The sequence below is a fragment of the Peromyscus maniculatus genome, chromosome 5 (genome assembly GCF_049852395.1).
Source record: "Peromyscus maniculatus bairdii isolate BWxNUB_F1_BW_parent chromosome 5, HU_Pman_BW_mat_3.1, whole genome shotgun sequence".
Taxonomy (NCBI): Eukaryota; Metazoa; Chordata; class Mammalia; order Rodentia; family Cricetidae; genus Peromyscus; species Peromyscus maniculatus.
Window position 1 is genome coordinate 27,532,101 of NC_134856.1, and position 16,594 is coordinate 27,548,694.

A 16,594-nucleotide genomic window follows, 5' to 3' on the forward strand; every position below is an offset into this window, starting at 1 on the left:
GGTGAGATAGCTGTGGCTTGTTCTGTCTCTCTGACCTTCCAGTATTCACCCCAATAACTGGCCTTGGGTTTGATTTTATTAATAAGAACTTTTAAGATTCATGCTACACTCCATCCCAATACCCTTGTTATTTTCTGAAAATTTCAAAGTTTTAAGCCTTTTGCCAATCTCATAGGCTGAAAAATAGCTCACTTAAATGTGCATCCCCCCCTGATTTTTTAAAAAATTTATTACATTTATGTAGCACGAATCCTAATTGGTCTTAATAATAAAAACCCGGAGCTAAATATCAGGATAAATGCTTAAAAATCATTAAAGGAGCCAGGCACTTGAAAGACTTCTTACCTCTCCTGAATCCTCAGCCTGAAAAGGGACTCCTGTCTCTTCCCACCTTACATCCCTCTCTCTGCCCAGCCACATCACTTCCTGTCTCTTCCTTCCTAGTGCTGGGATTAAAGGTGTGAGGCTCCACCATCTTTTAGAATCTCATGTAGCCCAGGATGGCCTTGAACTCCTGGTCTTCCTGCTTCCTCCTCCCAAGTGCTGGGATTAAAGGTGTGTGCCACCACTGCCTGGCCTCTGTGTTAACTAGTGGTTGGCTCTGCCCTCTGATCTTCAGGCAAGCTTTATTTGTTAGAGCACAAATTATCATCACACGTCTATTTAGTGAGTCCATGTTGCGTGTGAGTGAAGGCCGGGGCACGTGTGGAGGTGAGGGACAGCCTGCAGGGGCCAGGTCTCTCCTTCCACCAGGTGGGTCCCAGGGGTCACCCTCCGGGCATCAGACGGGCCTCGACCTGCTGAGCCACTGAGTTGCCTCAATATATATATATTTTCCCCCAAGACAGGGTTTCTCTGTGTAGCTTTGTGCCTTTCCTGGAACTCACTTGGTAGCCCAGGCTGGCCTGAACTCACAGAGATCCGCCTGCCTCTGCCTCCCAAATGCTGGGATTAAAGGCGTGCGCCACCATCACCCGGCTCAATATTCTTTTAAAAAATTTTATTTTTATTATGTATACAGTGTTCTGTCTGCACACCAGAAGAGGGCATCGGATATCATTACAGATGGTGTGAGCCACCATGTGGTTGCTGGGAACTGAACTCGGGACCTCTGGAAGAGCAGCCAGTGCTCTTAACCTCTGAGGCATCTCTCCAGCTCTGGCTCAATATTTTTAACTACATCTATTACCTACTTTTTTTTTAATTTTGTCTACTATGGACCACTCATTTACAGTCTTTTTTTTTTTCCTGGCACATTTGGAGGAAACACAAATACCTTCCTCTTTTGCCTTCTAGGGGTACATTTTTTTCCTGCACATAAGGATCCTCACACTGACTCACTCCATTGCCAGATCAGGAGTGGAAACCAGTGTGAACAGGAGAAAATGGAAAGTCTGAGGCTTCTGTGAGGTCGCATGGCAGCCAAGGGCAGGGGGGGCTTTAGAGCCTCTCCCCGGTTACAAAGAGGAACATCCAAGCAGTCAGAGAAGACACCTAAGAAAACTAAGTGTGGGTGAACTGGGGACTGGTGTGTGGAGACGGGGAGGATGGTCACTGGAAATCCCAAGAGACACAGTGGCGGGGGATGGGCCACTGGTGGCTACCGTTTAAGTTTGCATGACCCCAAACATCCAGCATGTTCAGAATCCCAAAGAAAACAATCAGAGGAGCCAAGTTCCTTTTGTGTGTGAGCAGAGTATAGAGCAGGGCCCTGCTTTAGCAGCTGGTCACATCTGTCAGGCTCGGTCGTCTGGTGATATCAGTGCCCATGGCTTCTGACATCTATGCTGGTATCAACTAGTCTTCATGTTGGTAACCTGCAGTGAGTAAACACTGCTCTTCAAAATCAGGTCAGTAGGTAAGTCCTCTGGGGCATATAAGGATTTTTACTTATTAGAGAAGATAGCTCTGTATTACAATACAAGATTTGAGAACAAATATAAAGTCTTGGGAGACCTTTTATTGTTTACATACAAATTGAGGATAATGATGATGCTAATGTTTATCTAAGTTTTCTAGGATATCAGAGTTCTGTAAAGAAATCTTTTATTTTTAAATGTGTATAAGGTACTCATTAAATCAGATCAGCATGGCCTATGCAGCTTGAATTACTGAGGGTGTTTCCCCAACTCTTGGCTGCTACTCTGAGCCTGGAGCTGGAGACCCACAGATCGTCTGCCACACTGGAGGAGATGGAAATGTCAACTGGCAGTTAGAATAGCATGGGCTTTGGGCAAGACAGCGCTTACTGGGAACCCAGGAAAGCCTCCTGGAGGAGGTGACATTTCCATTAGGCTTCCAAAGGGAAGAGGGTCCTAGGCAAGATGAAGCCCAAGAACACAAAAATTTGGCATTCTCCAAGGTGATGTGCTTGCCAAAGAAGCCGTGGGCTTGGAGAAGGCTAGCCAGAACCCACTTCCCACTGACCCAAAGGACACGGCACCCCGGCCTCGTCACTCTGCTGAAAGTGTTCCCGCTTTGTTCCTAACGCTGATGCACAGACAGTGTGTTAAAAACGGGTTTTTATGGCACGGTGGGGTGCAGGGGCGTGACCGGGCAGCTGGAAGGACTGTGGCATGTCTGCTCACCCACACTTCATGCTGCATTAAGCTGAAGAGAACCTAAGAAGTCCTCGGAAAGCAGTGTGAGTGCATCAGAAATCAGGCGAAAATGAGCCACAAATTGTCCAGTGATTCCTCAAGTGGTCTTTGTTTATCATAGAATTATTTTTTATTTCCCATTTATTATAAATAACCCACTTCATTACTTAGCCATCTTTGAAAAAATTTGGTATTTAGCATAAACACTGAGCGTCAACCAGAGGTGTGTCAGTTAAAAACAGAATAGGGAAGAATTAAAAAAATCCACAAAATCTTAAAACCTGAAACACATGTAAAGACCACATTACCATTCTTTAAAATTTCAGCGTTAAAAAAACGAATTCCAGGTGGAAACATGAGTAAACATAAATATAATCTAATGTATTTCTTTTATAAATACATTTGGACAAACAAATGTATAAAACAGAGATGGACAGTGCATAAACATAGGAAAATATTTTAAGCTAATTAAATTCGAATGAGCAGGAACTAAAATAAATTTTGATTCTATTTTTTGCTCACCACGGAAAAATACGCTATCGCATTTGTGTAAAAAGAGAAGTAGCCACAGACATGTTACTAAAGCCACCCCGACTCATGATATACATCAATTATTGGAAAACAAAACACCTTTTAAAGCAGAAGATAAAACGCTCTCCTAGCATTTCAGCTGAATTTCTCCCACAGCCACACCTAGTGCAGGTGTTGAGAGAGGTAGAGAGGTTGCAGGGAGACCAGTGTTCACGTGACCGGGGGGTCTGACTACAGTCTGGCAGACAGACAACTTCCACTTCCTCTAAAGCCCAAGTGTGAGGGACGAGACTTGAAAACCTTTCTGCTCCGAGTAAGTGGCACACTCGCCAAGGGAGTCACTGCCAAGGCCGGGCACCGGCGGCAGAGCTCTGCTGGGGGTTACAGGTCCTGAGACATCGACACCAAAGACCTGGCGCCAACACTGGAAGGCCGGTGCTAACCAGGCCGTAAACTAGCACCCCTGACGAGCCCGGTGAATTCTGAAGGAATGGCTGCTTCGCTGTAGGACTTCAGCCACCACTACCAAGAAAGGCGGCTGCTGAGGAGAGAGCAGCCTTGGTGAGATCCATGCCGCCAATTTGTCTGTTAAATCAGTAAGGAGTAAGTATTAAGGAAACACAAGAACAGCGTTTCCGCCGCCGCCGCCGTCTAGTACATTGCTTATTTTCCACTGGGGTCCAGCTTAAGCTCTTCTGGCCACTGAAGGCCACATCAGATAGTCCTTTGAAAGCTGATGCCCAGTTCTAGGACTGGATGTTTGACAGCTTGGCTAATGGATGGTCTTGGGCCTTCTGGGCTGGCCTCTTTCCACCTGCCTAGGCAGTGTGGGCATGTAACATTCGCTCACGTCCATGACCTTGTCTTCTTTGACTCCTAAGGGCAATATGATTTGATTTCTTAAGAGATGCTGCAAACATTTGTCAAGTGAGTGATGGACGCTCTTATTCATAAAGTGTGTGCTTACTTAAAGGGTGTAACAGGCTGCATCTTGCCAGCAGGAGCGACTTGGAACTGTGTAACAGGACTACACCTGGTCCCTAGCTGTGCACTGGGAACACAACCCACCGTCAACTGTTGCTACTCTCCAACTGACTTCCATGTCTGTGTGTTGCCCTGGGTCGTCTGTGAGTGTGCCAGTGAAATGAGAAACAAAGGAATTAAGGAAGAAGGAGGAAAAGCACACAGAGATAGGACTGAAAACCTCCCAAACCACACTCTGTGTTTACCTCAATACTCACATCAGGCCTTCCTTTGAAGCAGCTCATAATAAATTTAAACTATTCCCCCACACAGGTGTGATGGGACTCAAGAGTTTCCGGAGTGTGCGGGGACTAATTGAAGAGATGTCTAGAGAAGACGATGTCAAGGAATGAGGTACCTCGTGCTTCTCAGAATCTCGCCGATCTCTGACCCCTGCTGAGTTGATGAGGAGGAGCCATGTCATAGTCAAAGAACCACACGGCGAATCAAAGTGTGCGAACGAGACTGCGGCATCTTTCCCTGTCACCAGGCGGATGGTTTCTGGATGGTGTGACCTCATTTCAAACGTTACAGTAACTATTACAGAGTTGTGGTGCACAAAGGCAGTACAAAGGAAACCTGGGAGCTTTTTGTCCCTTACAAAAACTTTTTTTCTGCATTAAGGAAAAAAAAAATAAGTCCAGAATACTGTCCACCCATGGCAGTCGAATGTCAAGAACATTTAAGGCACTTAAACAGGTGTATCATATTTTTCTGTAAAAAAATAAAATAGGCATCAAAGCAACCTTCACAAGGACAAGTGTTCAGAATGGCCTGCACGGACAGCCCTGTACATATATACACGCTTCAGGAAGGCGCCTCCTGAGTCATACTGTGGGCCTCGTCAACTTCACTCCCTGCAAGAAGACATGGAAACGGTTCAGAGTTGGAATGTCCACAAACAAGGCAAAAATATCAACTCATACCAGATAACGTGCCACTGAGAGGAGGAGGGCGCTGATACTCGTTTCATCTGGAATGTTCCCTGTAGGTCCCAAGGCTTGGTCCTCAGAGTGGTGCTATACCACTATTGGAAGATGGTAGGACCTTTAAGATGTGGGGTGATTGGGGGCCTTGGATAGGACCTTGGTCCCCTAGCCCTCTTCCCTGCAGTGAAGGCAAGGGTTATGTTCTATATACTCCCACCGTGACTCTCACAGGCCCAAATAGAATGATCGGTTGATCACGGACTGAAACTTCCAAAACAAGGGGCCCAAACCAACTTTCTTCTTTCTAAGTCTTGGGTTTTGTTACAGCAACAGAAAGCGGATTGGCACACTCACTTAGGTGGTCTACATAACCAGTCCTACCCTAGAAACAGACTTAGCTGCCAGCTCACTGGCCAGCGGACTGTGTCAGCTCCAGAGCCTGGCCGGGTGTTTGTATGCTTCTGTTCTGCACTACATGGTCTCATTAGTACATCTGCAAACAAAAGTAGTCATGGTACCCTGAAGAAAGGCTCCTAGTGTTTATGTTACTAGGTAAATGTTCCAGGCTTTGGGATTACTCTAAATTAGCCAGTGCTAACTGGAAACTGACAGCATGGTCTAATTAAGTCTCAAAAATTTGAGACATTTAGAAGAAAACCTACTCCAGTTAATTTTGTGTTTACTGTGACTGAATACTGTTGCAAAGAATATTTGGATTTTCAAGCAATTTCTTCTTCTTCTTCTTCTTCTTCTTCTTCTTCTTCTTCTTCTTCTTCTTCTTCTTCTTCTTCTTCTTCTTCTTCTCCTCCTCCTCCTCCTCCTCCTCCTCCTCCTCCTCCTCCTCCTCCTTCTTCTTCTCCTCCTTCTCCTTCTCCTCCTCCTCTTCTTCCTCTTCTTCCTCTTCCTCTTCCTCTTCCTCCTCCTCTTCTCCTTCTTCTTCCTCTTCTTTTTTTTTTGTAGAACTGGGTATTGAATCTAGGGTCTCATGTATGTTAGGTAAATGGTCACTCACTAAGCTACACTCTAGCTCTTTAAAGAAATTTATTGTGAGACAGGTCTCACTGGGCTGCCCTGTCTTGAGTTCATTTTGCAGCCAGAATGGCCTTGGATTTGCTGTTCTCTGCCTCTGGTCCCTGAGGAGTAGGTAGGGTCGAAGCCCTGTTCAGTATGGCCCAGCTAATTTTCTTCATTTTTTTTTTTCAATAGTTGTATGAATACATTCTGAGGGGGCAACATACATGTACACTGATAGATGGAAGAGAAAAGTCTCCAGAGAATGTGGGAAGTAAAGGAAGAAGACACTGGCCACCACCTTGCTGCTAGCCCTGAGCAAGGTTACACCCTCCGTCTGCGTGAGTATGCCCATCCACTTTCCATCACTATGACAAACCCAAGGCTTAGACAGAAGGAAGCATTTTTCAGCTCCTTGTTTTGGAGGTGACCTGACATTGCTGTCATTAGGTCACTGAATTAGTGATGACACTGGATGGGCTAGCCTTCTCCTGCAGGACCTCAGGGGCTTCCTGTGAGTCTGCTAAGAGGGATATTCTATCTCTGTCATTGTGTTACAGATATTTATGGCCACATAGAGTTTTCTAGTCCCAAATCCAGCACCGAGTTTCCCACAGGACTTTGAACTGCTGAACTCTCTCATCCCGTTTCCTAACCTGTAAAAATGGCAATAGCAAGTACATCCATGAGCATGGCTGTAGCTCAGCTGTGAACTCAGGCAGGATGCCTCAGCACCCATTGTCTGACCCGGGCGGGTAGGGAGCGGGGCCTGCCTCACACACATCCCGTGGCCACGCTGTCATTCAGGATGTTAGGGACACAGCACAGGCGGCTTCGCCACTGGACGCCTCTTCTCACGTATCTCCTGTTAGCAGTCACCGCTGAATTACTTCTGGCAGGACCAGGCCACCAGAGGAGAGCAATTCCACTGTGATACCAGATTCTGCAGCGTCTAAATTTCTTTTGAATCACTGACTCAATTATTTTGGTTAATACTTTTGGAAATTAAGTCTAAAGAACCTAGCTAATTGCCAGGCGGTGGTGGCGCACGCCTTTAATCCCAGCACTGGGGAGGCAGAGGCAGGCGGATCTCTGTGAGGCTACAGAGCGAGTTCCAGGAAAGGCACAAAGCTACACAGAGAAACCCTGTCTCGGAAAAAAAAAAAAAAAGAACCTAGCTAATATGTAATAATATTATGTACTAAGTATGGTGAAATTAATATTGTGTGGGCTCTTTTGATAGTTAACTTTTAATTCTCAAACACAGTTTTACCACACTGGGAAGTTAAAAGTGAAAATGCATTGTGGCTAAGTCTAGTTTGGGCCATATTCCGAAAGGCAGAGAGGAAAGCCCCCCGGTCCACAGGGAAGTAAACAAGAAGGGGTAGTTCCAATTTTAAACACCCCGTCAGTATCCTCCAGAACAGGAGTATGTTAGAGTATTTGGAAATTGCCTTGCAAGTATTATTCTCTTTTATAAGACATTCAATACTCATTCTTCCCGATCAAATCGAATGAATCAATGTATACTGTAATTATACATTTATTTGTGTGTGTGTGTGTGTGAGAGAGAGAGAGAGAGTTTGTATGTATGCACACATATGTGTCCTTGTGTGCGGGTGTCTTCTTCAATTGCTTGCTATCTTATTTTTTGAGACAAGGTCTGTCATTGTGTGCATACTAGACTGACTTGCCAGTGAGCCCCCAGGATCTTTCTGTCTCTGTCTCCTGGGCTGGAGTTAGAGGGGTGCACTGCTACGCCTGTTTTTTCTGTAGATCCTAGGGTTCTGATTCAGGTCCTAATGCTTGAGCAGGACGTAATCTACCCCCTTAGTCATCTCCTCAAACCCGTTATTATATTTCATTAATAAAATACATACATTTGAACAGTGATATACCAGGAAAAAGTAAATATATGAGTCATTTGAACCCAGAAAGAACATTTCAGGCTAATCTGGATCCACTCAGATCTTTCTGGAGTCTCACCTTCTGCCTTGACACCATCCAGGACTTGATTGTTGGCACGAGTACACTTCCCAGAAGGATCTGAGCGGGGTGGTAGATGAGCAAGGGCACAGATATCAATGACAGATGCTCGTGGCCTGCGAACACTATCTTCAGCATTGGAATCCCTGTTCAACCAGGAAGACAGAAAACAGAGAGGCAAATTCAGGCTGGCGTCAAATAAAAGGCATGCTCCATGAAAACCATAACTGAATGGGTTGTGACTGTATTTCCCTGCGCGTATTCACAGACCCGGAATGGACGTCCTCAAAGTTGACAGGTCTAGCTTCCTTTCACAACACAAAGTCCTAAGCTCTACTTGGGACAGATGAAGACTGTTTGGGGGCCAGTACCTCTCACTTCTTCATCAGGAGGAGGAAGACTAAATTGAGCTGCTCTAAGAAGGCTGGAAAGGACTAAGGAGAGGTTAATTTCGGATCTCCTCTTGCTCAGTGGTGAGGACACTGGCTGTTAGGGTTCCCCAAAGATACAGGAAGATAATGTGTGGTACAGACAGGGGTCATGAGAAGATGCTCCAGCTGGGTGGAAGTTCTGAGATTCAGCTCAGGACCTCACAACTTCTAAGCATGTGCTCCACCCACAAACCTGAATGTCACTCTCATTGCCAAGGATCCCAATGTGCTTTCCAGTCACGAAACAATTTTACAGGTAACAGGTAAACTGTAAAACTAGCACTCAAGCCAAGGCCTTGATGGAACCAAACAGATGAATGCTGCAATGTGAATCTACCAGTCTATTCTAAAAGAGTGGGCTGTGCCTGTGTCTGGGCAACTACCATGTCGGCTTCTTTAGCTAGCAAAATCCAGACACTAGCAGCTTGTGTGTTAGCACCCCTGCTTTCCTGTGGCCTGGCTCTCGGAACTGACGTACACACGTCAGCTCCTGCAACCAAGCGCTTTCAGAGTTCCGCTTTCTTCTTGTTTTTCTGAAATGGTCTCTGACAAGGGTCCAAGCTCCTAAACATGCCCAATAATGGTGCATAAATAACATTTTATTATAACACCACAGGGAAGGCTTTGCTTTTGCAGTCATTTTTTAACCTTCTAATAAATTTCGACCCTTTATGCAAAAATGGATCTCATGACTGCTCTCTTCTCACAGCTGCATGCAGTACTGCTGTAAACCAAAAACACTCAACCCTCCCCAACAGTCGTCTCTCAGGGCTGCTACAGTACACACTTAGGTATGTTCTGTCTTCTCTTTCCATGTTCACTATAAAACTCAGAACAAATAACAACAACACTAAGACAAAGAGCAAAAGAAAATAAAATAGAAGAGCTCTTTAAAAGAACAGTAAAAGCCTAAAACCCCGTGTTGTAAAGGATGACGCACAGCCTTAGGAAGTGTGTAGGACGCACTACAGGAAGTGACGCACTGAGAGGCAAGCGCCACGCTCCTCTGTAGACAAGCTCTCCCTTCCCTGCCCACACGGATGATACCCCGCCTGGATTATATGGAAGTCTGTTGAGCTCTGCTGCCCCTGAGGGACTTCTAAGGAGGCACCAGAGGATGAGATCCAGAAAGGAGGGTCACTGAGGCAGGACATGAAGGAGCCTGAAGGGAACACGTGAGAGAAGCATGGAGATCTTTTGTCCTTAAAAGTGAGATCAGAGCAGGCTTTCTGACTAAAATTTAAGGATATCATTGCTCAGCTAACTCATCCCAGGTACTTTGCTGTGGCCATGAATGAGGCACCGGATGCTGATGCAGTTACCAAGCCAATGAACCAACTGCAAAACATCCAAGCAAATAACATGACGTCAGAGGGGCCCTGACTGGATGAGGCAGGCAGAGTAGAGACGCAGACATGCATCAGCTGCACTCCAAGGTCCTTCCCTAGGTGGCATCTCAGGATGCCCAGGACACTGCAACCCAAGGGGCACAGAAGAGGGCCTGGTGTGCACCTGCTCTCGGTGCAGCCCAGCTTCTGCAGCACAGTCCTACGGACTGCAGCTCCTTCAGCGCAGACCCTCGACTCCCTTGGTCCCCACACCACCATGGTGCTGGGATTTCACATGGATGAAAAGCAAAGCTACTGTTAGGGCCACCCCAACAAGGCCAAGGCTTGACCTTCTAGAAGCTTCTAGTGTGCTGGTGGTCTTGCCAGTCTTTGAACTAGAGGCCTGAAGCTCTCTTGTGCTGCGGGTTCCCTCAGATCATTCCTCTCATCTTCAAACATACCTTCTGTTCACAGCGACTCAGCACACTTCAGTCCTCTTGGCTGGCTGTACCTCAGTGGTCTTGCTAGTTTGGACGTGAAGATGGAGGGGCAGGAGGGTCTCTGCTCTGCTCAGGCAGTACTGACATCTTCGGGAGCACCAGCAGCCAGCAGCTGGCCCTACAGGGAGCTCACTGTGCCTGCCCTCGGATCTCACTGGCTCAAAGCCTGAGCCTGCTACCTGCCTCCTTCTCCAAGCACCAGGTTCTGAGAGCCGAATTCCCTTGGTCCCAGCTTCGGCCACTTCCTGACATCTCAGCTCCTGTGTTTCCTCGCGGCCCTTTGCCCTTTCCACTTACCGAAAGGGCAGATTCTAGTTTCCCGACACACCCTGGTGACCTGTTATCACTGTGCCTTGTCTGACAGTTATCTGCCTTGCCTGAATGAGAAGGAATCCAAGGTGATGTGCAGCTGTGCAGACATCTGTCACGCTAAATAGGACTTTCTTCCCACGACTTGATGTGGCTACAGCACTTTCTGGATAGTAACTCCCCCAGTGACTAACATTAAAAACAGGGCTGGAAATCATATATCAGAGGTAAGAATTTTGGTGTCCAGTGAGGAGGTCCAAGTCCTTCGGTGTGTCCTCTGGTGTCACAGTGATGGGAGGGGCATTCTAGCAATTAAAGTCACCCTGATCATTTGGGTCTTAAAATCTATCTTACTTTTCCGTATTTCAAATACCTACTTTCCTTTTCTATTTTTAGAGGTCCTCTCAATCTGCTTATTATTATTATTATTATTATTATTATTATTATTATTATTATTATTATTATTTAAGGTCTTCTGAGACAGAGTTTCTCTGTATAACGTCACCGGCTGTCCTGGAACTAGCTATGAGACCAGGCTGGCCTGGAACTCACAGAGATCCACCTGCCTCTGCCTCCCAAGTGCTGGGATCCAAGGCGCTCGCCATCACACTGGCTCGACCCGTCTATGTCAATGTTGCTTTGTTTCATTCTCCCCAGCCCTGGCTGAGTGTGACTGTGGTGGACTCTCACGCTCTCCAGGGTCTGGGTGGGAGGTGGAAGGTGGGAGTCATGGAGAGACAGCATACTCCCCAGTCAGCAGGTCCGATGCTGTGACACTATTCTTTCACAACTGAAAGCTTTATATCTCTGTCCTGGGTACCTCTGCCAGGTGTCCAGGGATATCTGGGCAGCAGCTAGAAACCACAGGAAGGCTACAGTGCCCTCCAGAAGGCACCATGCCAGTATACTTGATTTCTGCCACCTGGCAATGATCTGTCATGCCAACCAAGAAGCCACCATAGTTCTCATTCCTGAAGCCTGCAGACAGACACAGTCGGACCCTCTTCTCACCCAGGGTTAAGAGCTCATGGGAACACCACTTACTCATCTCACTAGCATGCACGTGAGCTGGCTGAGAACCAGAAAGCAGGTGGTACCAGAGCCCCGTGCTATGGCTTAGACAAGGCCTCACCCCACCATGTACTCAAACCTGATGTCCTGCCAGAGGCCTAAAGAGACAGGGCTAAGTGACCCAGGACTGAAACCTTGGAAATCACGGGCCCAATAACCCTTTCCTATTCCAGCGGCCGAGGCACTCAGGCAGGTCGTCATTCTCTGTGAAATCCAATTACACAGTCATGCAGGAGCCCTCTGCTCTCACCCTCCCTGGAGACCTCACCCCTGCTCTCACCCTCCCTGGAGATCTCACCCCTGCTCTCACCCTCCCTGGAGATCTCACCCCTGCTCTCACCCTCTAATCTCACCCCTGCTCTCACCCCCTCTAGATCTCACCCCTGCTCTCACCCTCTAATCTCACCTCTGCTCTCACCCTCACTGGAGATCTCACCTCTGCTCTCACCCTCTAATCTCACCCCTGCTCTCACCCCCTCTAGATCTCACCCCTGCTCTCACCCTCACTGGAGATCTCACCCCTGCTCTCACCCTCTAATCTCACCCCTGCTCTCACCCCCTCTAGATCTCACCCCTGCTCTCACCCCCTCTAGATCTCACCCCTGCTCTCACACCCTCTAGATCTCACCCCTGCTCTCACCCTCACTGGAGATCTCACCCCTGCTCTCACCCTCTAATCTCACCCCTGCTCTCACCCCCTCTAGATCTCACCCCTGCTCTCACCCCCTCTAGATCTCACCTCTGCTCTCACCCTCCCTGGAGATCTCACCCCTGCTCTCACCCTCTAATCTCACCCCTGCTCTCACCCCCTCTAGATCTCACCCCTGCTCTCACCCTCCCTGGAGACCTCACCTCTGCTCTCACCCCCTCTAGATCTCACCCCTGCTCTCACCCTCCCTGGAGATCTCACCCCTGCTCTCACCCCTGCTCTCACCCCTGCTCTGACTCCCTCTAGATCCCCCACTCTAGCCTCAGTGGGTGCCTCCAGGTTCTCCTCCATCCACCGGGCCCCCCGGCCTTTGCCCAGCTCTCTTGGTCTAGATGCCGTCACTTCTCGGTGCCCACTTTACCCTTCAGCCTTCCGCTCTTACGTTGCCTCCTCTGAGAGTGCAGCCCACAGTCTTCAGGCTGACCTGCAGAGCCCTCCTCCTGACCTACGCCAGCCCGGAATTTCTGTGTCAAGCTGCAGGGTCAGCAGCTACTCATCATTCATCTTTGAGGGCATAGTAGGTGCTCACAAAGGAACCCATGGAATGAATGGGCTTGTATTTTTTCCAAATTCTATAATAAAGTTACTATACAGATTATCACTTCATTTTTACATTTGTTAATTAGGGAAAAAAAAAACTAGCGAGAACTTAAAACCCCAAACAGACTTACTTGAGTTTTCCTTTTAAAGTAAAATTTAAATATGAAATTCTTTTCATCTTGCTATCACTGTGGTAATATAAATGAAGCAAATTAATTTTAATGCTCCCAGGTACTGATTCTGTGTCACCATGGTTGACAGGATTCAACCAGACTTTATGGGATGGCATTTGACTTTATGGAAGTGAACACCATGCACACATTTACAATTTTACAGGGACTTTAAGCTGTCATGCTGAAAAATGTTTATAAAACATTAATCAAAAATGCCTCTTTAATACAATGCATTGTCTGAAAGATGTTAGAAGGTGCATGTTGTAAATGGATTCCTTTTCTGACTAACGTAATTTCCACGGGAAGCATTTTCCCCCTGCTCCACATGCACACTGTGTGGGTAGATAAAGAGCACTTTCCCTGCACATTACTACCTGATCTGAACACTTGGGAAATCACTAATGTACAGCGTGCCATATTTCCGTGTCACACATGACACATTCGTCTAAAATTATCCAACAGAGTTTGACACTGTAGCATATTCCATAAGCAGAGCTTTCAACTGACATCTGCCACGGAGGAACTTCAAGCACGCGCTTTCTTCTTCTAACAAGCAAGTAAGGGCTTTCTTTTATCCTACACCCAGGAAGGAAAGGATAAAACAGTGTGGACAAGAACAAGTTCCCTCGAACTTAACTATGTTTATTTCATGTTCTTTGAATTAGAAAATTCCACTTGCATCATGCTCAAGTGGCTGCACTTGTGTGTGCTCTGTATCAGATGAACATTCTTGACTTATCCTTGAGAAATGGCATTTCCCCAGATTACACATGTACTTTTCTTTAATGGCCACGCAAGGCTGTCCTGTGGCTCACAACGAAAATCTGCTTTGCAACACTGTTCAGAGTTTATCTACAGTACTTGTACCTGCACAGTATTTTCAGCATCATTCAATCGGTCCATCTGTCCGTCCATCCTTCCTTCCTCCCTTCTTTCCTTTTCTTTGAAATGGTTTTGCTGTCAGCTCTGTTCTATCCGCTATGGCTAACGGAGAGCCATATTTTTCGTCTTCCACAGGCCAGCTTCTTTGTCTTCCACACTGGTTTCTGGCCGCTCTTTCCTGACAGTGTCCTGCCATCCTGAGTCCCATGCTGCCCCTACTGTCACTGGCTTGCCCAGACCCCACAACTCAAGGCTTGAAGACGATTATGAAGAAGTCATAGACTTCTATAGGTTCCTGCCTCTTTCCCCCCAGTTTCCACGCTCATCACCTCAGCTCAGCTCCTCGTCAAGTCCAGTTGAGACCAGTCAGGCCTCTCATCAATCCTCCAAACTACACCAGATTAATCTCCTCAAAACTCACATTAATTAAAGCCAATGCCCTGGTCCTGAGCTGCAGTGAGTTTCGAGGGCCCATTCATCAAATCGTCTACCTACTCAACTTTAGTAAAAGATAATTACAGCTACCATCATTTTCAAAGTGCTACCGCATGCTAAGTGCTCAGACTGCATGGTCTCACAGTCAGTCCTCACAACAGCCCCAGGGAGTGGGTGGCCCCTTTCCCACTGATGAGGAGTTCATGCAGTTAGTTACCTGCCTGACCCCATCATCTGTAGCCAGAGCAGAACTAGCCCTGCTGTATCTTTTTAACTGAGTCCATGGAGCTCCGTGGACACCACTAAAGGAAACTTCATGGGTCATTTGCTGTCACTGGCTCAAGCACAGAACTTCAAGCTCACCCTGGACGCTGACTTTCTCTTTCTGTATCCAGGCCCATGGGGTCATCAACACCTTAAAGGTGACCTTCCTCTTGACTTGTCCATTGAAGGAGGAGAACATGATTTCTAGTTACATCACATACTCTAGTACTGACTCATGCTAATTATTTTCTTTCTCTTCTACTGAGGCAGGTACATAGCTCCAAAATGATTATTTCAGAAAATGTACCAATATTTCCTATATTGGAAAAGACAGATTTAGAACAAATATGAGTTACTCCATTAGCCTTTAAAGCTAATGCATGCCCGCCCACTCTGGGAGCATATATATATTCATCTGATGTGGCAGGAGGGAGACCAATCGGACTGACAAAGAACCAGCAATCTGAGATGAGTGGTGAGGTGCCTGGTGAGGGTCTGAAGACATGGGTTTTCCCACTTAGCCAAGAGATGGCTCACAACCCACCGAATCACTTCAAAGGTCACCCCCTGAACCCACATGACTTATTCTCCATTTAAGTGCTTTCTCGGAGTACCACTGAGTTCTGGAGGCAACTGCTGGCAAATCTGGAAGGCAGCTGCTTCTCGCCTCAGCTGTGACTGCTCCGACTCTTGTTTACACTGTTCTTGGAAAGACCGGTGAGTGTAGCATCCAAATGTGCTAACTCTTGCTACTTTAAGTCTCTTTCTCCCTCGTAAGTCTCCCTGGAAAGCTCCTGCTTGCCCTTAAAATTCATCAGGTCAGGCTCTCCCACCATCATGAACGCTGCAGAGCAGCCACGGTATGAAGAACATGGCTGCTCTTTTCAAAATCAATAGATGATGCCCCTCACTAAGGCACAAGCCCATGTACATACACACCCCCTGAACCCATACTGAGAGACAGAAGAGCCACAGAAATGAAGCTCATGAGCATTGATTTATCTGGCTCACTAACAAAGGGCAATTATACATAGTTTCTAGAGCACCAAACAGTGCCATGGCAAGGCCTAAACTGTAATCTTGGCATTAGTTAGAACAGGCCTAGGCTGATCCTAAAGCAAGCTAATCTTCATTAACAACAGCTATTGTCTCATTTGGGGTTAAGTTCTTCATTAGTTATCATTTGTGTATGTTCAAGTGTGTGTATATGTGGGAAAGCATATGTGTGTGCAGGTTTGTGTAGATGCCAGAGGTCAACCTTAGGTGTTGATCCTCAGGAATACAGGTCTTCCCCTGGGGCCTCAGTGTGCCTATTAGGCTGGGCTGGCCGGCCCATGAGCTCCAGGCATCTGCCATGCTCCACCTCTTAGTGCTGCGGTTACAGCGTGTGCCACCACATCCAACCTTTCAATGTTCTAGGGATGGAGCTCCAGTCCTCACACTCATGCAACAAGCACTTTACACCCTGAGCTGGTCCTCAGGCCCCGTTTATCATGTACTATATCAATGGCCTATGCTGGTGTACAGTGTGGCGCTAAGAAGCCCAGGGCTGGAGTCACTCCTGGGTTAGCATCCTCATGGTTTAACTACTGTCTGTTTGCTCTTGGTTGGGCAAGCTGTTTGAACTCAGTTTCACATCAGGAATACAAGCCTAATTTCTCTCTCATCATAAAGAGGTAGTGAGCTAATATACATCAGTTCACATTTATCTGTTATGTTCCGGACACTCTCTGTTCTGCATGCAGTGACACACGGACAAAAGCCCTGCCTCACACAGCCAGAATGCCTCCCCATTTAGCAGGTGGCCAGTGCACAGGACACCATGCCAACGCTAGGCAAGCAGCAAGTCTCACCCCATAACAAGACACTGTA

General features: G+C 47.0%; 1 protein-coding gene across 8 annotated transcripts in view; it reads right to left on the minus strand.

Moving 5' to 3' along the window:
- Positions 1 to 2,707: 2,707 nt before the first annotated feature.
- The window catches only part of Slc10a7 (solute carrier family 10 member 7), a 231,452-nt gene continuing 217,565 nt past the window's right edge, over positions 2,708 to 16,594 (minus strand). For all 8 annotated transcript variants that reach the window (XR_013051239.1, XR_013051237.1, XR_013051234.1 and 5 more), the window contains 2 exons: positions 8,081 to 8,226; positions 2,708 to 5,011 (listed from right to left, as the gene is read on the minus strand). Coding sequence is in view for 4 of the 8 variants with exons in the window: in XM_006971724.4 (XP_006971786.1) it covers positions 4,982 to 5,011; positions 8,081 to 8,226 (176 nt within the window). In the remaining 4 variants the exon portion in view is untranslated. The remainder of the gene's footprint in view (positions 5,012 to 8,080; positions 8,227 to 16,594) is intronic.